We start from the raw sequence: 23,971 nt of genomic DNA on the forward strand, positions 1-23,971 counted from the left end.
GGCGTTTTTTTCGTGCAAAAAAAGTCAAAATTTTTTTCGACCTCAAAATGTCATAAAAAACGTCATAGTATAGTATGGCGTTTTTTTCGAGCAAAAAAAGTCAAAAAATTTTTTGACCTCAAAATGTCATAAAAAACGTCATAGTATAGTATGGCGTTTTTTTCGAGCAAGAAAAGTCACAATTTTTTTCGACCTCAAAATGTCATAAAAAACGTCATAGTATAGTATGGCGTTTTTTTCGAGCAAAAAAAGTCAAAAAAATTTTCGACCTCAAAATGTCATAAAAAACGTCATAGTATAGTAAGGCGTCAAAATCGGCCAAAAAAAGTCAAAATTTTTTTCGACCTCAAAATGTCATAAAAAACGTCATAGTATAGTATGGCGTTTTTTTCGAGCAAAAAAAGTCAAAAAATTTTTTGACCTCAAAATGTCATAAAAAACTTCATAGTATAGTATGGCGTTTTTTTCGAGCAAAAAAGTCAACTTTTTTTCGACCTCAAAATTTCATAAAAAACGTCATAGTATAGTATGGCGTTTTTTTCGAACAAAAAAAGTCAAAATTTTTTTCGACCTCAAAATTTCATAAAAAACGTCATAGTATAGTATGGCGTTTTTTTCGAGCAAAAAAAGTCAAAAAATTTTTCGACCTCAAAATTTCATAAAAAACGTCATAGTATAGTATGGCGTTTTTTTCGAGCAAAAAAAGTCAAAATTTTTTTCGACCTCAAAATGTCATAAAAAACCTCATAGTATAGTATGGCGTTTTTTTCGAGCAAAAAAAGTCAAAAAATTTTTTGACCTCAAAATGTCATAAAAAACGTCATAGTATAGTATGGCGTTTTTTTCGAGCAAGAAAAGTCACAATTTTTTTCGACCTCAAAATGTCATAAAAAACGTCATAGTATAGTATGGCGTTTTTTTCGAGCAAAAAAAGTCAAAAAATTTTTTGACCTCAAAATGTCATAAAAAACTTCATAGTATAGTATGGCGTTTTTTTCGAGCAAGAAAAGTCACAATTTTTTTCGACCTCAAAATGTCATAAAAAACGTCATAGTATAGTATGGCGTTTTTTTCGAGCAAAAAAAGTCAAAAAATTTTTTGACCTCAAAATGTCATAAAAAACTTCATAGTATAGTATGGCGTTTTTTTCGAGCAAGAAAAGTCACAATTTTTTTCGACCTCAAAATGTCATAAAAAACGTCATAGTATAGTAAGGCGTCAAAATCGGCCAAAAAAAGTCAAAAAAATTTTCGACCTCAAAATGTCATAAAAAACGTCATAGTATAGTAAGGCGTCAAAATCGGCCAAAAAAAGTCAAAAAAATTTTCGACCTCAAAATGTCATAAAAAACGTCATAGTATAGTATGGCGTTTTTTTCGAGCAAAAAAAGTCAAAAAATTTTTCGACCTCAAAATGTCATAAAAAAACGTCATAGTATAGTATGGCGTTTTTTTCAGGCAAAAAAAGTCAAAAAATTTTTTGACCTCAAAATGTCATAAAAAACGTCATAGTATAGTATGGCGTTTTTTTCGAGCAAAAAAAGTCAAAAAAATTTTCGACCTCAAAATGTCATAAAAAACGTCATAGTATAGTAAGGCGTCAAAATCGGCCAAAAAAAGTCAAAATTTTTTTCGACCTCAAAATGTCATAAAAAACGTCATAGTATAGTATGGCGTTTTTTTCGAGCAAAAAAAGTCAAAAAATTTTTTGACCTCAAAATGTCATAAAAAACTTCATAGTATAGTATGGCGTTTTTTTCGAACAAAAAAAGTCAAAATTTTTTTCGACCTCAAAATTTCATAAAAAACGTCATAGTATAGTATGGCGTTTTTTTCGAACAAAAAAAGTCAAAATTTTTTTCGACCTCAAAATTTCATAAAAAACGTCATAGTATAGTATGGCGTTTTTTTCGAGCAAAAAAAGTCCAAATTTTTTTCGACCTCAAAATTTCATAAAAAACGTCATAGTATAGTATGGCGTTTTTTTCGAGCAAAAAAAGTCAAAAAATTTTTCGACCTCAAAATGTCATAAAAAACGTCATAGTATAGTATGGCGTTTTTTTCAGGCAAAAAAAGTCAAAAAATTTTTCGACCTCAAAATGTCATAAAAAACGTCATAGTATAGTATGGCGTTTTTTTCGAGCAAAAAAAGTCAAAATTTTTTTCGACCTCAAAATTTCATAAAAAACGTCATAGTATAGTATGCCGTTTTTTTCGAACAAAAAAAGTCAAAAAAATTTTCGACCTCAAAATTTCATAAAAAACGTCATAGTATAGTAAGGCGTCAAAATCGGCCAAAAAAAGTCAAAATTTTTTTCGACCTCAAAATGTCATAAAAAACGTCATAGTATAGTATGGCGTTTTTTTCGAGCAAAAAAAGTCAAAATTTTTTTCGACCTCAAAATTTCATAAAAAACGTCATAGTATAGTATGGCGTTTTTTTCGGGCAAAAAAAGTCAAAAAATCTTTCGACCTCAAAATTTCATAAAAAACGTCATAGTATAGTATGGCGTTTTTTTCGAGCAAGAAAAGTCAAAATTTTTTTCGACCTCAAAATTTCATAAAAAACGTCATAGTATAGTATGGCATTTTTTTCGAGCAAAAAAAGTCAAAAAAAATTTTCGACCTCAAAATGTCATAAAAAACGTCATAGTATAGTAAGGCGTCAAAATCGGCCAAAAAAAGTCAAAATTTTTTTCGACCTCAAAATGTCATAAAAAACGTCATAGTATAGTATGGCGTTTTTTTTTCGAGCAAAAAAAGTCAAAAAAATTTTCGACCTCAAAATGTCATAAAAAACGTCATAGTATAGTATGGCGTTTTTTTCGAGCAAAAAAAGTCAAAAATTTTTTTTCGACCTCAAAATTTCATAAAAAACGTCATAGTATAGTATGGCGTTTTTTTCGAACAAAAAAAGTCCAAATTTTTTTCGACCTCAAAATTTCATAAAAAACGTCATAGTATAGTATGGCGTTTTTTTCGAGCAAAAAAAGTCAAAAATTTTTTCGACCTCAAAATGTCATAAAAAACGTCATAGTATAGTATGGCGTTTTTTTCGAGCAAAAAAAGTCAAATTTTTTTTCGACCTCAAAATGTCATAAAAAACGTCATAGTATAGTATGGCGTTTTTTTCGGGCAAAAAAACTCAAAATTTTTTTCGACCTCAAAATGTCATAAAAAACGTCATAGTATAGTATGGCGTTTTTTCCGAGCAAAAAAAGTCAAAATTTTTTTCGACCTCAAAATTTCATAAAAAACGTCATAGTATAGTAAGGCGTCAAAATCGGCCAAAAAAAGTCAAAATTTTTTTCGACCTCAAAATGTCATAAAAAACGTCATAGTATAGTATGGCGTTTTTTTCGGGCAAAAAAAGTCAAAATTTTTTTCGACCTCAAAATTTCATAAAAAACGTCATAGTATAGTATGGCGTTTTTTTCGAGCAAAAAAAGTCAAAAAAATTTTCGACCTCAAAATGTCATAAAAAACATCATAGTATAGTAAGGCGTCAAAATCGGCCAAAAAAAGTCAAAATTTTTTTTGACCTCAAAATGTCATAAAAAACGTCATAGTATAGTATGGCGTTTTTTTCGAGCAAAAAAAGTCAAAAAATTTTTTGACCTCAAAATGTCATAAAAAACTTCATAGTATAGAATGGCGTTTTTTTCGAGCAAGAAAAGTCACAATTTTTTTCGACCTCAAAATGTCATAAAAAACGTCATAGTATAGTATGGCGTTTTTTTCGAGCAAAAAAAGTCAAAAAATTTTTCGACCTCAAAATGTCATAAAAAACGTCATAGTATAGTATGGCGTTTTTTTCAGGCAAAAAAAGTCAAAAAATTTTTCGACCTCAAAATGTCATAAAAAACGTCATAGTATAGTATGGCGTTTTTTTCGAGCAAAAAAAGTCAAAATTTTTTTCGACCTCAAAATGTCATAAAAAACCTCATAGTTATAGTATGGCGTTTTTTTCGAGCAAAAAAAGTCAAAAAAATTTTTGACCTCAAAATGTCATAAAAAACGTCATAGTATAGTATGGCGTTTTTTTCGAGCAAGAAAAGTCACAATTTTTTTCGACCTCAAAATGTCATAAAAAGCGTCATAGTATAGTATGGCGTTTTTTTCGAGCAAAAAAAGTCAAAAAAATTTTCGACCTCAAAATGTCATAAAAAACGTCATAGTATAGTAAGGCGTCAAAATCGGCCAAAAAAAGTCAAAATTTTTTTCGACCTCAAAATGTCATAAAAAACGTCATAGTATAGTATGGCGTTTTTTTCGAGCAAAAAAAGTCAAAAAATTTTTTGACCTCAAAATGTCATAAAAAACTTCATAGTATAGTATGGCGTTTTTTTCGAGCAAGAAAAGTCACAATTTTTTTCGACCTCAAAATGTCATAAAAAACGTCATAGTATAGTATGGCGTTTTTTTCGAGCAAAAAAAGTCAAAAAATTTTTCGACCTCAAAATGTCATAAAAAACGTCATAGTATAGTATGGCGTTTTTTTCAGGCAAAAAAAGTCAAAAAATTTTTCGACCTCAAAATGTCATAAAAAACGTCATAGTATAGTATGGCGTTTTTTTCGAGCAAAAAAAGTCAAAATTTTTTTCGACCTCAAAATTTCATAAAAAACGTCATAGTATAGTATGGCGTTTTTTTCGAGCAAAAAAAGTCAAAAATTTTTTCGACCTCAAAATGTCATAAAAAACGTCATAGTATAGTATGGCGTTTTTTTCGAGCAAAAAAAGTCAAAATTTTTTTCGACCTCAAAATGTCATAAAAAACGTCATAGTATAGTAAGGCGTCAAAATCGGCCAAAAAAAGTCAAAATTTTTTTCAACCTCAAAATTTCATAAAAAACGTCATAGTATAGTATGGCGTTTTTTTCGAGCAAAAAAAGTCAAAAAATTTTTTGACCTCAAAATGTCATAAAAAACGTCATAGTATAGTATGGCCTTTTTTTCGAGCAAGAAAAGTCAAAAATTTTTTCGACCTCAAAATTTCATAAAAAACGTCATAGTATAGTATGGCGTTTTTTTCGGGCAAAAAAAGTCAAAATTTTTTTCGACCTCAAAATGTCATAAAAATCGTCATAGTATAGTATGGCGTTTTTTTCGAACAAAAAAAGTCAAAATTTTTTTCGACCTCAAAATTTCATAAAAAACGTCATCGTATAGTATGGCGTTTTTTTCGGGCAAAAAAAGTCAAAATTTTTTTCGACCTCAAAATGTCATAAAAAACGTCATAGTATAGTATGGCGTTTTTTTCGGCCAAAAAAAGTCAATATTTTTTTCGACCTCAAAATGTCATAAAAACGTCATAGTATAGTATGGCGTTTTTTTCGAGCAAAAAAAGTCAAAATTTTTTTCGACCTCAAAATGTCATAAAAAACGTCATAGTATAGTAAGGCGTCAAAATCGGCCAAAAAAAGTCACAATTTTTTTCGACCTTAAAATGTCATAAAAAACGTCATAGTATAGTATGGCGTTTTTTTCGGCCAAAAAAAGTCAAAATTTTTTTCGACCTCAAAATGTCATAAAAAAGGTCATAGTATAGTATGGCGTTTTTTTCGAGCAAAAAAAGTCAAAAAAATTTTCGACCTCAAAATGTCATAAAAAACGTCATAGCATAGTATGGCGTTTTTTTCAAGCAAAAAAAAGTCAAAATTTTTTTCCACCTCAAAATGTCATAAAAAACGTCATAGTATAGTATGGCGTTTTTTTCTGCCAAAAAAAGTCAAAAATTTTTTCGACCTCAAAATGTCATAAAAAAGTCATTGTCTAGTAAGGTGTTTTTTTCTGCCAAAAAAAGTCAAAAATTTTTTCGACCTCAAAATTTCATAAAAAACGTCATAGCATAGTATGGCGTTTTTTTCAAGCAAAAAAAAGTCAAAATTTTTTTCGACCTCAAAATGTCATAAAAAACGTCATAGTATAAGTTTAGCGTTTTTTTCGAGCAAAAAAAGTCAAAATTTTTTTCGACCTCAAAATGTCATAAAAAAGTCATAGTCTAGTATGGCGTTTTTTTCGAACAAAAAAAGTCAAAATTTTTTTCGACCTCAAAATGTCATAAAAAAGTCATAGTCTAGTAAGGTGTTTTTTTCTGCCAAAAAAAGTCAAAAATTTTTTCGACCTCAAAATTTCATAAAAAACGTCATAGCATAGTATGGCGTTTTTTTCAAGCAAAAAAAAGTCAAAATTTTTTTCCACCTCAAAATGTCATAAAAAACGTCATAGTATAGTATGGCGTTTTTTTCGAACAAAAAAAGTCAAAATTTTTTTCGACCTCAAAATGTCATAAAAAAGGTCATAGTATAAGTTTAGCGTTTTTTTCGAGCAAAAAAAGTCAAAATTTTTTTCGACCTCAAAATGTCATAAAAAAGTCATAGTCTAGTAAGGTGTTTTTTTCTGCCAAAAAAAGTCAAAAAATTTTTCGACCTCAAAATTTCATAAAAAACGTCATAGCATAGTATGGCGTTTTTTTCAAGCAAAAAAAAGTCAAAATTTTTTTCCACCTCAAAATGTCATAAAAAACCTCATAGTATAGTATGGCGTTTTTTTCGAACAAAAAAAGTCAAAATTTTTTTCGACCTCAAAATGTCATAAAAAAGGTCATAGTATAAGTTTAGCGTTTTTTTCTGCCAAAAAAAGTCAAAAAATTTTTCGACCTCAAAATGTCATAAAAAACGTCCTAGTATAGTAAGGCGTCAAAATTGGGCAAAAAAAGTCAAAAAATTTTTTGATCTCAAACTATCATAAAAATGGTCATAGTATAGTAAGGCGTCAAAATCGGCCAAAAAAAGTCAAAATATTTTTTCACCTCAAAATGTCATAAAAAACATCATAGTATAGTAAGGCGTCAAAATTGGGCAAAAAAAGTCATACTTTAGTATGACCTCAAAATGTCATAAAAAACGTCATATATAGTAAGGCATCAAAATCGGGCAAAAAAAGTCAAAAAAATTTTTGACCTCAAAATGTCATAAAAAAGGTCATAGTATAAGTTTAGCGTTTTTTTCGAGCAAAAAAACTCAAAATTTTTTTCGACCTCAAAATGTCATAAAAAAGTCATAGTCTAGTAAGGTGTTTTTTTCTGCCAAAAAAAGTCAAAAATTTTTTCGACCTCAAAATTTCATAAAAAACGTCCTAGTATAGCATGGCGTTTTTTTCGAGCAAAAAAAGTCAAAAAATTTTTCGACCTCAAAATGTCATAAAAAACGTCATAGTATAGTAAGGCGTCAAAATTGGGCAAAAAAAGTCAAAAAAAATTTTGATCTCAAACTATCATAAAAATGGTCATAGTATAGTAAGGTGTCAAAATCGGGCAAAAAAAGTCAAAATATTTTTTCACCTCAAAATGTCATAAAAAACATCATAGTATAGTAAGGCGTCAAAATTGGGCAAAAAAAGTCATACTTTAGTATGACCTCAAAATGTCATAAAAAACGTCATATATAGTAAGGCATCAAAATCGGGCAAAAAAAGTCAAAAAAATTTTTGACCTCAAAATGTCATAAAAATGGTCATAGTATAGTAAGGCGTCAAAATCGGCCAAAAAAAAGTCATCTTTTTTTTTAATCTCAAAATGTCATAAAAATGGTCATAGTATAGTAAGGCGTCAAAATCGGCCAAAAATAGTCATCTTTTTTTTTGACCTCAAAATATCATAAAAATGGTCATAGTATAGTAAGACGTCAAAATATGCCCAAAAAAGTCATAATTTAGTAAGACCTCAACATGTCATAAAACATCAAATATGCAATAAAAAGTAATATTTTAGTAAGATCTCAAAATGCCATAAAAAATTTCATACGGCCGTAAGGCTTCAAAATAGTCCCCGTGAAAAATATCATTTGGAATTTAAAGCTATACTGTACAGTACTGAATTACTCAACTTCTCAATAAAAGAGAAGTTGAGTAATTCAGCAGCTCTCTTTTTTTAATGGTACAATACGTTTATGTTGTATTTTGGGTTACTGTTGTCAGATACAATAATCGATTGGTAATCAAATTGAATCAGGAAATTGGGCCAATTAACCACCCCTAATTGATATTGTATTTTTGAAAACATGCATGAAAAGAAAGTTTTGTTGTGAATACACCTAAACATATTTAATATTGTAATTTTCTTTTAACGTGACTTTTCAGGATTTAGTCTTGAGAAGCCAGATTTCTTGTTTCTGAAAGTCAATCACCGTCATTGATTATGTTGCGGCTCTTAGGTTGTTGATGATTCTTTCTCTTGCGATGTTATGGCTCTTTTTACGTTATTTGTTTTTTCTCTCATCTGAGGCTTGGTCTTTATTTGCCCTTGACTGAAACATTCTTTTCTTTCTTTTACCCCTCCCTGCTCATTACGTGGTACAGCCCCGAGGCAAAAGTAGTCAGGCCCACCCAGGACACCCTGAAAGCGGCCCACGCCACAGGTACCTCTCTCCTGGACTCTAGAGACACCGGATGATGATGGAACCAATGCTACGCCTGACTAGAAACTTGATTGTCATGAATTCAACTCATGAGAAAACCAGTTAATCAAAATCAGCCATGTTTCACTCATTAGACTTTTTAATTGATTATTTTTAAGGCTTTAACCCTGAGTTCCATGATCCTCCTTTATTCTAGAGTCCATGTTACCAGCTCTTAAACGAGTGGGGAATAGCCTACATCAGGCCACTCCCTTTCTCTTTTAAATGTTTTATTTCACTGCTTCTCTTTGCCCTGCTGCTTTTTTGAATGGCATCATGAAAAGTTGTCTTGTCATACTTTTTGCCTCTCTCTCTTCTCAGAGTGACTTTGTAGCACCCTTCTCGCCCACTAGGTGGCATTATCTCCAGTGATCCCCCTTCAGCCCTGGTTCCTTCAGCTCTTATTTTTTTTTCTCATGCTTCCTTCCTTTGTCATTCTCTTCATAATTTTAAAGCAGGATACAATGCTTAAACTCCTGCGGTTTTTCCTTCTACCTTAACTCCTTTGTTTCCTTTGTTTCCTTTCCAGACCTCTAAAGTCACCCACCTCTGACTCTGTCATTTCTAATTCAACTTTCCATGATACTCATTAAATACCAACAATAATACACAGGCCTGGCGAAGACTCAGCCTAAACTAGTCTTGCCGCGAGTGTTTGTATCAGAAATAATGCATTTGTTTTCCCTTGATAGCATCCTATGTTTGAGAAGCAGGGACTCTATCACAACCTATTGGGCTGCGGAAATTGAAATCCAGCGAAGCAGGAGAGATCGCCTGGGCCTTAAAACACGAGCCACATATATGTTAACACACACACACAATGTGTGCATGTTGCTCATGCATTTTCACAGCAGCTATTTTGTAGGCTGTAGAGGCACCAAATGCAATTGGCTGCAGGGTGAGCGGCTGGAGGGGTGTCGGCGTGTCTGACCCTCCTCCAGCCTCCGTGAGGACGAGTCACAGTAGGAACATGCTGTTCCTCCCCTTGAGTCTTGGCTCAAACAGTGGAAATCTCCAGAGAGGCATTTGGCATTTCTCCTGCTTCTGTTTGGAATGAGACGTGGCATTGAACTCTCACACACTCGGCTCTAAATCCAGAGTGTTTCCCCCGAGTGAGATGCAGCTGGCTACTTACAATGCTTGTGGTTAAAACTCTGTTTTTTTTTGTTTTGTTTTTTTTAACTGTTTGTGCCTGTTTTGTCTGTGTATGCAGGTTTACTGTATGTGTGTGTCTCTGTGCTCAACTTTGTGACTCTCTACCTCCTGGATCTGGGTCCATTTGTTCCATTTTTGTTTTCCTTCCTGTTAAGTGTTTTCTTTTGCTGGACATGGGTTAAATAGCATTTGCAAACAACACCTTCTAAATGTTCTTAAAATGTCAATTGTCAGGTCAAACTCAAGACAGATTATTTTCTTATCATTTCCTCCGAAGATCTCAATCATCTGGTCTATAAAACGTCAGAACAGTGAAAAATGCTCATCTCAGTTTCCTAAAGCCCAAGTTGATATTTTCAAACATCTTGTTTTGTTCAACTAATATTTTAAAACCCCCAAATCTTTAATTGACATTTCTGTAAAACCAAAAAGCAGATTTGAGAAACTTAGACCGGAGAATGTTTGCAGTTTTTGCTTGAAAACTTTTTTTTTTTAAATTATCAAAATGGTTTGTGATTAATTTCCTGGCAGTTGACTAATCACTTGATCAACTAATCCTTTCACATTATAATCATTATAAAAAAGACATGTCTCAGTTAGACAAAATATTGGATTTGTCTTCATGTTTTCAATGATTGTATTAGCTTTCTGACACATGTTTAGTAAGCTATGTCCTAAATACCTAATGATATTAAAATGAACCCTGAAAAGGATTTTGTCATCAACCAAATGTTTTGAACTAAAAGTAGTCTTATCTTGATCATCTTGATTTCTGATTTATGAAGTGGGAGCATTTTTCACTGTGCAGATGAGCTTACAAACAAAAAAAGAAGTTTTTGGCAGTTTTCACAACACAGCAGTGATTTGCAAATACTAATAAACTCAGGTCTGTTCTCTGCTGGGTTTAACTTGTGTCTGTGTCTTCCTGCAGCCGGAGCAGATCAGTAGGCGTCGCTGGCTGCGTTTCCTCCCGTTCTGACCTTTCGGACAGTGTCTCCTCGTCCTCCTCCTCAAAGGGCCAGTCCTTCCTGCTGCGGGTTCTCAGGGCTGCACTCCCTGTTCAGCTGCTCCTCCTGCTCCTCATCGGTCTGGCCTGCCTGGTGCCCATGACAGAGGAGGACTACAGCTGCCACCACGCCAACAACTTTGCCCGCTCCTTCCACCCCATGCTGCGCTACACCAATGGACCTCCGCCCATATGAGGAGCAGCTGAATATCTACCTACTGCTTTGCCAAGAACTCCACTGACTCCTGTGAATGTTTCTTCTTCACCCCGTGCCCTAAAGCTACAAACTCTTCCCCTGCTGCGGGGGAGCCACATCCATTATGAAGCGATTCAGAGGTGATATATGAAGACTTCTCTCACAAACATTGCACACCCACTCTCCTGAAATCACCTCAACCCTTTAAAACCCTGACACCAGACTAAATGGACCTTCATCTGGAGCCTGCCCCTGTTCCCCAATCCAAATATTTCATGTTGTTTTAACTTAAATGTGTATATTATTTTTTAAGGTTTCTAAAGAAACCTGTGAAATCAATGAAAAACAAAGCACTATTTATATACTCTATGTTGGGAGCCAAAGTCGACTGTGCTTTTTTTGTCCATAATATCAAGTGCTGCTACTATTTATTTAGTGTTGAATCAGTTAATAGATTGTTAGTATTCATGAAGCTAAAGCACCACCAGTGTGGGACATTGTACCGGTGAAATGTAGAGTAGACTTGCAGTTTGAGTAGCAATCATTCACAGTCTTAAAGTGAAGAGTTTGTTTTTTTTACATGCTCAAAAAGAACCTGTTTGAATTTGGAAATTTGATGATTATGCTGAACCTATAGCACTGACATGAGCACTGTCGAAGGTACTGCACTGAAGCCGTCCAGCCAAGATGGCCGACGTCTTTCCCCAAAAGCCAAGGCTAGTATTCCTGTTTTTAATTTCAGTATTTAATCAAATGGAGCCAATATGAAAAAAAAAGATATGGGCTCTTTTGTTAGAAATAATTAAACTGATTTGTATATTATTGCTGAAATGCTTTTGAATACAGGCAGTTATTTTTTTATCTTTGTTTGAGCATCCACTTGAAAGTCCCCTGCTTTTAACAAAGCCAAACAATCACTGGTAGTGTTTTAGTAAATGGCTGTGACATTAAATAGTGTGCTTTGTAATAACTGCGCTAATTATTCTGCAGTGATGAGATATCAGTCACTGCGTTGTTAAAACAGAATCTGTAATAAAAAAAAAAATTTTAAAAAAATGAAATATGAAAATGGTTATTTATGTATGTACAGTTTGCTAATGCCGACTTCATGAAGAATACTTTCTTTGCAAATAATAAAACATGAAATATTTACATCTGTGTGTTCTTTTGGGATATAAACTTTGGAGAAACATAGTTGATGAACAGTCTTTTCCCAATTGAGGTTTTTATTTTTATGCACAGTAAACAAATGACAGACAGGTCAGGTTTGACTGGATTTACACTCAACAGCTCAAGAGGCCAGATCCAATTTTCTGATCATGTGATTTCCAAACATCTGTAAACACAGATCATACTGGTCAACTACACTGTGACTGTGTATTTTTGGTTATCACTTCTACCCCAGCAACATAAATTTTAATTGCTTTTAATTTTTAGTGTGTCGGTCAGCTGTTTGTCAACTGTACTGCATCACTAAGACAACAGATCAGTGGCCAAAACCACGGTGCACCAAATACATGCTTACTCAGTTTCATAAAACTAAGAGCAGTGTCTTCACTGACACAAACACAGACACGGTCAGCATGTCTGTCACTAGCTAGCTTTCAGCTAACAGAGTTTGTACATTGACTGTTTGTGGCAAACAAACACAAATGGTCCAGAGGTCTGTGTGTCTGAACACACTATGAGGAGCGTCTTTTCTTTGTCGTTCGTGATAGTAAATGGAAAACATTTAGGTTTTCGATTGTTGGACTAACAAAAAAAGAAGCTATTCGAATATGTAACTTGGGCTTTGGGGATATTTTTCACTATTTTCAGACACTTTAAAAACCAATCAATTACTGCTGAACGCTGCCAAGTGAAAAAGAAAACATCTAATCAAGTCTATATAAGGAACCCTCTTTACAACTGGATCAAATTTGGTCTATAAAAACTATTGCATATGTGCACATACAGTACATTATAATAATCAGGTTTTTGGAGGTGAGTAAATCCAACCAAACTCCACAGGTAATCACTGAAATAGTGGGTGAATAGTAACTGGTTGCAGGTTTTTTTACGCGGTTGAAATGTTGAACAACTGCATCAAGACAAAAATCTATGCATCAAATCAGCTCTGAATCACTCACAATGCTCTCAGTCTCTCCCTTGCAGTCTCTGCCCCACACACACACACACACACACACACACACACACACACACACACACACACACACACACACACACACACAAATTTAGAAAAAAAACAACTTTGGTGCAAGTAAGCAAACCTACTGTACACAAAAAGCCGTGGATAGGGTGAACTTACCCAACAATAAAGCTTGGCTTCCTTCATTATGTAATCAGTGCTCTAGGATTTGATCATACAATATTTAAGTATTCAAAATTCAACAGATACATCCTCAGTCACTGTTAATTTTATGATTTCATTATTTTTCCCCAAATATATCAAGTTTAAGTTGTGTGTGCATAAGACACAATACCTGATGCTTAGTCTTTACTGATGTAGATAAATTACACAATAATTTTAACCACTTCTATAATAGCTTAGTGTGTAATCATCCTTTATATGCAAGAGTAAAAATATGCCCAATAGTCCCTTAAACCCGAGAGGAAGTGCACTTCTGGTCCATGCGAATAAAAAGAAATATTAGCTGCTCGTCATTTGAAATCATAATGGCACAATATGACCTAACACCGGCCGTAATGAAAAGCTGTTAGAGGCTGAGTCAAAGTCACAGATATTATGAAAGGCAGCACAGAGGCTTAACTGCATTGAAGCTGAGATTGTAGTGAATTGAAAGTGCAAAGAAAAAAATGTCTCCCTAAACAGCTACGACAAAAAAAAAAAAATCACTTAATTATATAAATAATTATCTCATAAAATAAATTCAAATACTGCCGCGACCTTTCATTCCCAAACCACTTTCATTCTTTGCTACTCACATCATTCATAAAAATGACTTGACCTTCAGACACGCTTGTTGTTGTTGTGCTCTGTCTCACGTGGGTGCAGTCGGAGCGGGAGCCTCCGTACTGCAGGACACCTGGACCTGTCGGGGCTTTGCTTGGACTCTCATAGCTGCCTCGGGGTCCGGAACCAGAGCCAGCTGAAGAGGAGCCACTGCTGCTGCTGTTGCCGGTGGTAGAGAGCTCTCTGTCAGCCTGGAACCAGGACTGAGCTGGTCTTACGGGGCGGTGGAGGCGGTGAGCATCCAGCATCTCCAGCAGCAAGTCGTACAGAGGCACTTTGTTCTTGCACTTCATGCTGTAGAGGTGCTCCATGCCTTTGTTGCTGCAGGGAGCGTAGGACAAGGAATTAGAGTGGTGTAATAATGAGTGACACCTTCAGAAAGAAATTCTTCTAATACTTTAATTTTATTCATATTCTTTTTTTTTCTGGTTTTGCCCTCCAGTTGCTTTTTCTAATTTATTTATTGTTCAGTTTTTTATTCAATAGTCTTCCTGGAGATTTAACTTGCTAAGCGGCTTCCATTACATTTTTCTTGCTGTCAACAAATCCCGTGAAAAGGACAAAACCAAGTCCATCTCTGAGTATTTTCAGCCTTTGCTATTCTGTTTGTGGTATGGTCCAAGACTGTTAATTCCTACTAAACTAAACCTACTAAACCTTTACAAACTGTCACAAATGTAAAGTTTTATTTAAAAAGATTTAATTATTTCATAAAGCAGCTGGGCAATGCTGTTGTTTTTAACATTACTCTGGAGCAAACATTTATTTTCAGCGGCAGATTAATACACGTGGTATTTTTGTGTGTATTTAAAGGTGTCCTGTGACAAAGAAAACTCATGTTTACATTCAGTGTTACTTACCAAAACACATTGTTTGTAACCTGCTTTCCTCATAAAACATTTGTAAACATCTTACATCCACTGTTTTGCCAGCTCAAAGTGTTTGCTGGCGCATTGCTGCGTTTCTTGCTTGTGATGAGTCCATGATATAAACAAAAGAGGGACCTTGTAAAACATCGCTCTACGATGCTTCTTAGTGATCAAAACCTCCACGTTATACCTCTAAGGCAGCAGGACAGTGTACAGTATGTGGGACAGACTCAAAATAAACTACGGTGCTCAAGAAACACATCACTCACTACAAGTGTGAGGCTGTTTGATGTGTTTTTAAAAGTACAACAATAAAGCTCAGTGGCACAGAAGGATAAGATATATCACGCTTAATTCATGTTGGTTTTGATCTCTACATGGGATTTTTTGACAATTTTTTAAAAACGATTTAAACATGGGCTTCAGATGAAGACATGTAAATCAAAATACTTTGTGGTAAAAGAGACCTTTTCTAAATGAATCTCACCTCATGTGCCTGATGTGGGAGAGCAAGAGGAGCAGCTGGGCCTGCCGTCTCGACTGCTGCTGAACTGAGCATCCTGATTGACTGATATGATGTATGAGAGCGTCCGTGATAGTGTCCAGCATGTCCTGTACCGCTGCGCCGTCGTGTAGCGGCTCCATTGTGCCAGTGCAGAAAGAGAAAGAACCTAATAAAGAGAAAGAACACAAGCTTAGTGCAACATTTCAAGCCAATGTTTTCTTAAACAGAAATGTTAAAACTCACTCAATCAGCTACAGATTTGTATTAAAACAATCAAAACACTGACAATGCCAAATTTTGTTTGATAAAAGCTCTGACTCAGACGCACATATAAGAGCGGAGAATTGACTGCGGTTGCAGTTTTGCCTACACAGTAATCAAAAGTTCATCCAGTTCCAGCAGCTGTGCCAGTAATGTCATCACACTGGTATTTCAGTTCACTCAAGCTCCCATATAGAATATCTCAATCTCCTGGATAAAACCAGCCCCTCCGACCCGTCTCATGTTGTCTTGGGAACAGTAATTGGGCATATTGACAGTACAGGCCTTTCCAGAACACTCTGTTCACCTAGTGTGCCTGAGCAGCGTTCAGAGCTACACCTCTGTGGGTGTAGTTTGACACTGTTCAATATTTACTCTCCGGAACAGAGACGGAAAAATGCAAAGTGGAGCGCAAGTGAGCAAAACTGTGTGGAATTTAAAAAAAAAAAAAAAACTCCATGGCTGCTGTTTTTACTGGAGAAGCGTCTCTGCTGCCCACTGTCACTGTTTCCAAGCACTACTTTGCTCTAAATTACTCCGAAAATGTTTCACAAGAAAGTGACCAACTGTAAACACAGGCAGGCGATGTGAGGCACACTCACACATGTTGCCTCACCAGAGTTGAGCAAGATGATGGCTTTAAGACAGACAAACTCCTCGGGCTTGAGTTTGAGCATGCGGAAGCGGGAGGCAGTGGCCAGCAGCATGTCGAAGATCTCAGCCATCCCTTCAACACAGTCTCCTTCGTTCCTGGAGGACACGGTGAGAGAAAACAACAGGAACTCTTTGGTATTTAAAATTGTGTAAGGCACACACAAATAAATCTCCTTTTACCTTTTCATCTTTGGAGGAAAAAGAACCTGACTAAACCTGTGACCACAAAACTATCCAAAGAGTGGCCAGATAAAAAAAAAAAAAACTAATGGACTGAATGGCTGCAGCACTCCATTTGTCAGTACAGTTGAAAAGTGATGGAAAGATGGATAATATCCAGTGGTTGGAGTGCAAGATAAACTTGGACAGCACAGAGCCAAGGGAATTTGTCAAACCTGACCCACAGCATTTTAGTCATCATGTCCAATTGGTGAGAACACTCATACTGAGACCAGGTTTTAGAGATAATACTCTGTAATACAATTTTGAATCAAATGGGACCATCAGGCACATCAGACGGTAAAAGCTCTGTCTGTCTGCATGTCTCCCTCATCCCTCACTGTCTCCACCTCTTTTCTCTGTGAGGTGGAGACTGTGCTTCGGCCAGCTTGTTTACTTTGAACATGGGGGGAAATGGAGGGAACAGGCTGTGCCTGCAGAGCAGAAAACAGCTATGTCTCATGTCTCCCTGCATCTCTCTCTCTCTCTCTCTCTCTCTCTCTCTCTCCTGCGCCTCCTTCCCCCGTCATCACTCCCTCTGTCGCTCTCCCTTTTCCATCATTCCTTGCATTGAGGCTTTGATTAAATCTCTGTCCTGGTTGCCAGCTCAGCACTGTAATGATGAGGGGGTATTTCAGGTTAGAGAGAGGCTGCTCTCCTCTCCATGGGGAACATGTAATTAGTCTTTCACTCTATGACGGATGAGTTGGGATGGCACAATGGCTGGCAGGGTGTGAAATGGAAAATCTACAATGCTGATGTACCACTCTTAACATCTGTCTGAGAGTGAGAGGAAGACGGAGAAACAGGGAGGAAAAGTAGGGACAGAGATATGAAAAAAGTAAAGACAGGTGCATGTCACAGAGAGGTAAGGCAACCTACCTGTCCAGTATGAGGTCCTGTGCGAAGATGAGTTTGCCAGGGCAGTGGATGGACCTCCAGATGAGCCCAATCATCAGCACCTCCAACCACGAGCTCTCAAGCAGCTGCACCTGGTCATGGAGGGACAGCTGCAGGAAACCTAGAAAAACACACACACAAAGTGCACAATAAAGAGCCTTTCGTGAAAGGATGTAGGCAGGGAAGCAGAGCGATCCACACCCAGTTAGAGTACATTTAACATTTTTGTTGGTTCTGAGGAGCCATCCACCTCAGCTCTTTGACTGACAGGCACTAAATAATTGTCACTGAAAACTGTTATTCATAAACACTTCACAATATATGTTTTAGCCTGATCCTAGCAATTATTTGGCATCCAGATCCCACCCAAACACAGACAAATATCTAGTGTCAATAACTGTTTCATCAGAGCTGATTATTTGGAGTGGTGGGTGTTATCTATAACATAGAGGGGAATATTAGCACTCCCAGAGTTTAATGTTTTCTGTGCACCTTCATCCCACTCACAAAAAAAAAAAATATGCAAGCGCTCGTTTTCGTTTACTTAAATTAAACCATCTGCAATCTCTCTGCTTTCATAAGAAGCCTTATTGCTGGCACTCAGCTGTCTCAATTCATATGTAATTACAGACAATTCACTCCCATTGTCCCCCTATGTACCCTGTTTGGGAACCCTCACAATCGCGAGGGGTCTGTGTGCCTTTGGGCTTTTAGTGACGCACAGGGTTGTAATACCTCAAAATCAGGATTTACTCACTTAGGGAACCTGTCGAGGTGTGTGTGTGTGTGTGTCCGTGCATGCAAAAGGGTGATGTGTCTTACACTGCATTTATGCTCTATGGGGTGCCAGCAGATTGGCCAAACAATCCTCTCAAAGGTGATGACTGTAATTACCATCACTGTAATGGCTCTGCATTTGTGTGTGTGTGCCCATGTGTGTCTGTACGATAAAGGTTTCCCATCACCTTGCTGTTGCCTGAGCAGTCAAACAGACAACAATCGAGGACCACCACCTTTGTGACGCATTACATTTGTACATTTGAATGTTTAAGAAAGACACCATCTGAAAATATCTTTCAATTTAGACGAGACATGCAATAAATGTCATGGTGCTCCAGCAGAACTGACTCACATGTTTTGCACCTGTCCTCACCTATCTGCTTTTTTTTTCTCCAAGATTTATTTTAGGCCATTTTACCTTTATTGATAGTGACAGTGGAGAGATAGAGAGGAAAGGCAGGGGATGACATGCAGCAAAGAACTCAGCCTTAACACATGGTACACGCAATTAACCAAGTGAGCTACCCGTGGGTCCCTCATCCATCCCTCTGGCTAAAGACCTGATGATGCTTATGAACAATAAAGTTTGTACTGACATTTATTCCATTTGGTGTCCAATAATCCAACATTCTGATAATCGTAAGGGTCTTCCCTAACTCTTCATGAAGGGATTCATGGTTTTTTTCTGTATTTATAGCAACTTTGACTTTGAAAAAAAAAGAAAGAAACTGTTTTATTGGTAATTTGACCTCTCTCTGTCTTTGACACAGCTGTAGTGCTGAGAAAACATCACATGAAAAGTGAAGTTGAAGCTGTCCTTTCACAATCTACATCAATATTTCTGCAATTGTCAATCTGCCGGAACATTAGAACAGTGAATATTACAACAGGACTGACACACAGACAAAAAAAACTAAACAAAAACATTTTTGTAGCTGATTGCTTGACTTCATGGACATCTGTCATTTTATTTTACGTATAGGTTTAGGGCAGCTGAAGGACGTTGTTTCTGTCAAGTTATTTGCTTATGTAAAGATGAAAGGTGCATGCCAGTGATGTGATAACTCACCTCAGACCACATTACAGCCAGAATATGTGAGGTTAATAGCCCATGGCCCATCACAAGACTTCTGGCATGCTCTAAAGAAAGTCTGAAGACAGCCTTAACAATTCCACTTAGTTGTAAGTTTTTGCTCCAAAACACAGTTCAGGCCAGATACTGCATCTGGTAAAGTAATTGCCTCTGATCAGTCACTCTGTGCACAGCCTGCAGCTACTGTCTATTACTGTAATTTTGCACTAGGCTCAGCAAAATCTTTTTTTTTAATTCAAATGGTTGTTTAAACAAGTAAACATGTCCTGCAGTGGGTTAAGATAATTTCACCTGTTTCTAATGCGATTTCATTTTCAGCTTACAGTTTTATCTTAAAAAATGGCAACTCACTCTGCAAAACAGTGACATAGAGAAATTTGGTTCGTGCTGCTGAAAACGGATCAAGAATATTTTACCACTCTAAGTAGTACCTGGAAGCTTCTTGGCCCAGGCAATCATGTGGACCAGCTCCTTGTCAGCCATGCTGGTGAGCAGGGTCATCATGGTGACCTCGGTGTAGGGTCGGCTCAGCTTCTGACGGGAGCACAGTATTGGGGGCTCGGCACCCTGAAGCAGGAGGAGCACCTGGGGAAGCAGCAGATAAACAGTCACACTGTAAGTCCATTTAAACTGAAAAATAAAATATGTTCAGATCAAAACTGATTTTAAGTGACTACAAACATTTCTCAACAACCAACAGCCAGACTGCCAAGAAATTTTGGTCTGAATTTTCATGATTCCCTGAAGGCCACTCTGGTGTCTAGGGCTACAAATGTCATTGTCTCCACATGAATCAGCACCTGGTCAGGCGCCATGCCAGTGACCGATGATTTCCCTCCTCCAGCACTGCTGCTGCGCTTCCTCCCATCCTGGAGGGGCGCTGTTCTGTGCTCCAGGTCCTTAGAAGCCTTATCTCTGTCACTAGTGCCAGCCCGTCGTTTGTCACGCCGCAAAACATGGCCGCGGTCCTTACGCACACCTTGTGGGACAGAGCAGAGGTTGAAAACAAAATAATATGCAGTTACACAGAAAAAGCCACACAATCACACACAAACTCCCAAACATATGCATTCATCAGGTTTTCCCTCAAAACCACTCAACATAGCTTCATATCCTGTTCTTAACATAAAATCCAACTGTGCTGATAATATGGATGCCTGTGTGATTCCAGAAGTATGAAAACAAAAATGTGGGTGTGTACTAATCAGTAGTTGTACTCCTTAAGAGGAAATCATTCCAAGGTCATGTTAAAGTTAGTCTCAAGCTTTTCTGTATCCATCAGAGTAGTGCAAGAAGCCATCATTGATAAATGGCAACTGATCTGATTTTTGTTAAAAACATCCTACTCAAATTGGGAAAACCTAAACTGTACAAAAGAAAAACCAATCCTAGAAGACTTATTAAACATTTTAACCAAAGAGGATAATTTATAACCGCCAAATGCAGTAACGGACAGCAAATTCTGCTGGTGTTTCTACCCACCTCCTTTCATCATGCCCACTTCGTAACACTTCCTAAGACGGCAAGCCTGGCAGCTCTTCCTCCGATTCCTGTCAATAGTACACTGATTGGTTGCTGGGCACATATAGTCATTGTGACCTGAAATGGAAGAAAATCTATTACTTCAAGCCCCCCACTCCAGTGTTCAGTTGAGATTTAAGTTATTTAGTAGCCAGGAACACTCTATTCCATTTTAAATTGATCTGAGATGGAGAAAATTAAAACGTGGCATCTTCGCTTTGTCATTGCCATGGAGACCATTCTTTACGACCTTCGATGCAAGACTTTGCATCAATGTGCCGAAGCAGCATATCACAAACATGACTAAGACACCGGCAGCAGATGAAGCTTTGATCTGCACACAGAGGCAGTGGTACATGGAGGTTGTAGACCACCAAAAATGGCTGAAGGCTCATGAATCCAAATAATAATAGCAAAAACTAACTTGTTGAAACATAAATTTCCCCTTTACTTCAGGTCTCATTTTAGATCTCTGATTCACAACGTGACAGTTTATGACATCTATCTTTCCTCTTTCTCTTCTTTTATGTGACAGAGATCGAGCTCCAGTTCAAGTGCCTATTTCTCTGCCAAGGTTATAGGCAGTTTACTTTGGTGCCATGAGCCTACTAAACAACTAGTACGCTAACTCATTGTCCTTTAATATCCAAACTAAATTTTCTTTTGTTGACAGGCCAACTCATTTTTAAATGGTGCAGTGCTCTTTTTTATGACTAGTGTATAAAGTTCACCACTGTACTTTGAGGGTTTGCTGTACAGGTTGTAAAGCCCCCTCAAGGAGAACTTGTGATATTGGGCTATATAAATAAAACTGACTTTATTTAATTGTGAGAATTTCTTAGCCAGAGCTTTAGGAATTTTTGATTATTGGACATGATCCTGAACAAACAGGTATCATTTTAAGATACACACCCACTGGTCATAAAGAGCATAAGCAGACACTCTACCTACCTTGGATGCTCCTCTTGAAGAAAGCCTTGCAGCCCTCACAGGACCACACCCCGTAGTGGTACCCAGACGCATAGTCACTGCACACGGCACAGAAACGTGTCTCTTTAGCCATCTCAAAGTCCCCAGCCCTGGTTCCAGCACCTGACTCCCCCACACTGTATGACTCCTCACTGGTGCCACAGTGGTCCTCCCTGGATACTGGCTGCTGACTGGACCTATAACAAGGCATTGATTTCAGCTCAGTTAAATCATTTCACAAAATTGCCTGGTAATGACTATAATTGTGATGCTGATGAAATAATACAAACAATGGTTTTCTCATGTAAATTTTGTCAAATATTTTGTCAAAAACTGCTTTATCGACGTCTTTTATCAGAAAACATTAGAGCCAACTACTTATGTACAGATCAATTCTGACATTTACCACACAGACTGCAATTTGACAGTAGCTGAGACAACAGCACAGTGCTATTTTCCACCTGAGCCAGGAAACAATCTGTACTTCTGTTGTTCTTACGTATTGTTCCTTTCTCAAGGTCCTTGACAAAGTCCTTAATCTCTGGAATTAGAAACCAGGGCAAAGCTTGATCCTTTTTATAAAGATAATGGCAATGTTTTGTATAAAGCAAGAGATTTAAAAAAGAAAAAACAATGCAGTTACATAATTAAGTTTTTTATAAGTGCATTTTGAGGGCTGAACATAGTTCCAATGTTGTTATTCATGAATTAAAGATATTATATCTAGTTGTGCAGCAATATTGTGTCTACTGTCACTCAATAGGAAACACAAGGCAGTAGATTTAATTAATGTAGGAAATTTATAAATCAGCTGTTATAAACAAGCTGAACTGACTTGTTTTCCTAGAAAAACTATGAAGATATTATGAATGAACTGCTCATATCAGATATGTAATCACAAACTATAGCACAAACAAAACTGACCAAGCAATCAGATTCGAGCACTGGAGGTGACATCTCTCACAAATTGACCTCACATATGATACATTAAATTTAAAAGCAATAGCCAAAAATACACCAACTTAATGATTCTAGAAAAACAATCAGAGGAATAATTCATACCTGTTGATTCAGTCTATAAAAGGAACTTTGTGTCTAAGCACACAACAGACACTTTTCACACTCTGGTGATAAACTGTATTCCCTCACCTGTAGACGGGTGTCGAGGTGGTTTCCAGATAGTGGTGGCTGGGAGGGTGCATAAAGGGGCTGAGTCTGGGGCTGGAGGGCACAAACACAAGAGGACTTGTAGGCCCACTGCCGAGGGACTGAAGACTGCCATCAGAGTGTGGACCATGGGCATCCAGAGGAGCAGAGTAGAAACCAGTGGTGGAGTGGCTGTAGAGAGGAGTCGGGGCAGGGGCAGCATAGTCGTACGTCCCTTCCAGGAAGTCCACAGTTGCTGCCCCTCCAGACCCCCGACTCTCTTCAGGGTACATGTCGCTGAGGGGGGCACGCGGCGGAGGCGAAAGACGTGGCGGGGAGAGGGTCTCCAGCTCTGAGAAGGTCGGGCTGGTCCTGTGTCTGAGCACTGGTCCACAAGGCTTCCTGCTGTGTGCTGGGCTCTGCCTGAGCAACATCACAGCACAACAGCACTGATAAGCAACATGATTTAGACTTGCTCTCCCATTTGCAGGGAGGGGGAGTGGAGACGAGTGCTGCGCTCCCTCTCTCTTTACTCTTTCCTCACTCACTCTTTTTTTCCAATGAAGCCTGTCAGGCAACTTGAAGGGTCCACTTTTCTAACAGTCCCTTTGCCCTTTCTGCCTTGAGTTTCCGCCCACCAAGCTCCAAAAAGAAAAAAAAAGACATCCAAAAAGACTCCTCCCAACCTCCTTCAGGTTTTTTTGTCAACAGAGCCTCTTCCTCTTTTCCTGTAATACATCTTTACTAATGTGTAGGAGGGAGGGAGGCTAAAGCTGGGGGGAGAAAGAAAGAGGAAGATGGACAGAGAAACAGTGATTCCCAAAAAACTTCCCTTGTCCACTCCCATAGCACCATAAGACCTTTTCTTACATTCATTACAAAAGTTTCACTGATTGTAGCTGATATCTAGTGAAAAAAAACAGTCTCTCTCTAAATATTTGCCATTCGTTTAGCTAATAGTGTGCACACCACCAGCATGACATACGACCAGTCTATTCGTAGCCAGTGTCTTGGGTACACCTGAGACTCTGCAGTAAATGAAATCACTGGAAATGAGAAACATTAGGACAATGGTTTTAAACCATGGAGGCTAAAAGAATTAAAATTCTACCATGGTACATACTCACCTCTTATACACGAATCATCTGCTGTGCAACACTCTTCTCTCTCCCCCTCTGCTTGCCTCTCTCATCTCTCTGACTCTCAGACATCTAGCTGGGCTTGTTGGACACAATGGGAACAGTGAAAAGGTTAAAAAAAAAAAAA

The 23,971-nt window shown here is 37.2% G+C and overlaps 2 protein-coding genes across 5 annotated transcripts in view; one reads left to right on the forward strand and one right to left on the reverse strand.

Moving 5' to 3' along the window:
• The window catches only part of LOC121199207 (nesprin-1-like), a 72,430-nt gene extending 60,476 nt beyond the window's left edge, over positions 1–11,954 (forward strand). For all 3 annotated transcript variants that reach the window (XM_041063687.1, XM_041063688.1, XM_041063689.1), the window contains 2 exons: positions 8,360–8,418; positions 10,544–11,954. In XM_041063687.1, the coding sequence (XP_040919621.1) occupies positions 8,360–8,418; positions 10,544–10,814 (330 nt within the window). In that variant the 3' untranslated portion in view covers positions 10,815–11,954. The remainder of the gene's footprint in view (positions 1–8,359; positions 8,419–10,543) is intronic.
• A 63-nt stretch (positions 11,955–12,017) lies between these two features.
• Positions 12,018–23,925, reverse strand: esr1 (estrogen receptor 1). Of its 2 annotated transcripts, XM_041063692.1 has the most exons (11): positions 23,833–23,925; positions 22,709–23,128; positions 21,542–21,756; positions 20,552–20,668; positions 19,870–20,048; positions 19,501–19,654; positions 17,179–17,317; positions 16,040–16,173; positions 15,145–15,328; positions 13,033–14,109; positions 12,018–12,961 (listed from the first exon to the last, which is right to left on the reverse strand). In XM_041063692.1, exons 2-10 carry the CDS (start codon positions 22,996–22,998, stop codon positions 13,743–13,745), a joined length of 1,779 nt encoding a protein of 592 aa, XP_040919626.1. In that variant the 5' UTR covers positions 22,999–23,128; positions 23,833–23,925; the 3' UTR covers positions 12,018–12,961; positions 13,033–13,742. The 2 variants fall into 2 exon arrangements, with proteins under 2 accessions (XP_040919626.1, XP_040919625.1); XM_041063691.1 differs by lacking the exon at positions 23,833–23,925 and having other exon boundaries at positions 22,709–23,335.
• Between the last annotated feature and the right edge of the window lie 46 nt (positions 23,926–23,971).

The sequence above is a fragment of the Toxotes jaculatrix genome, chromosome 19, assembly GCF_017976425.1.
Source record: "Toxotes jaculatrix isolate fToxJac2 chromosome 19, fToxJac2.pri, whole genome shotgun sequence".
NCBI classification, from domain to species: Eukaryota; Metazoa; Chordata; class Actinopteri; family Toxotidae; genus Toxotes; species Toxotes jaculatrix.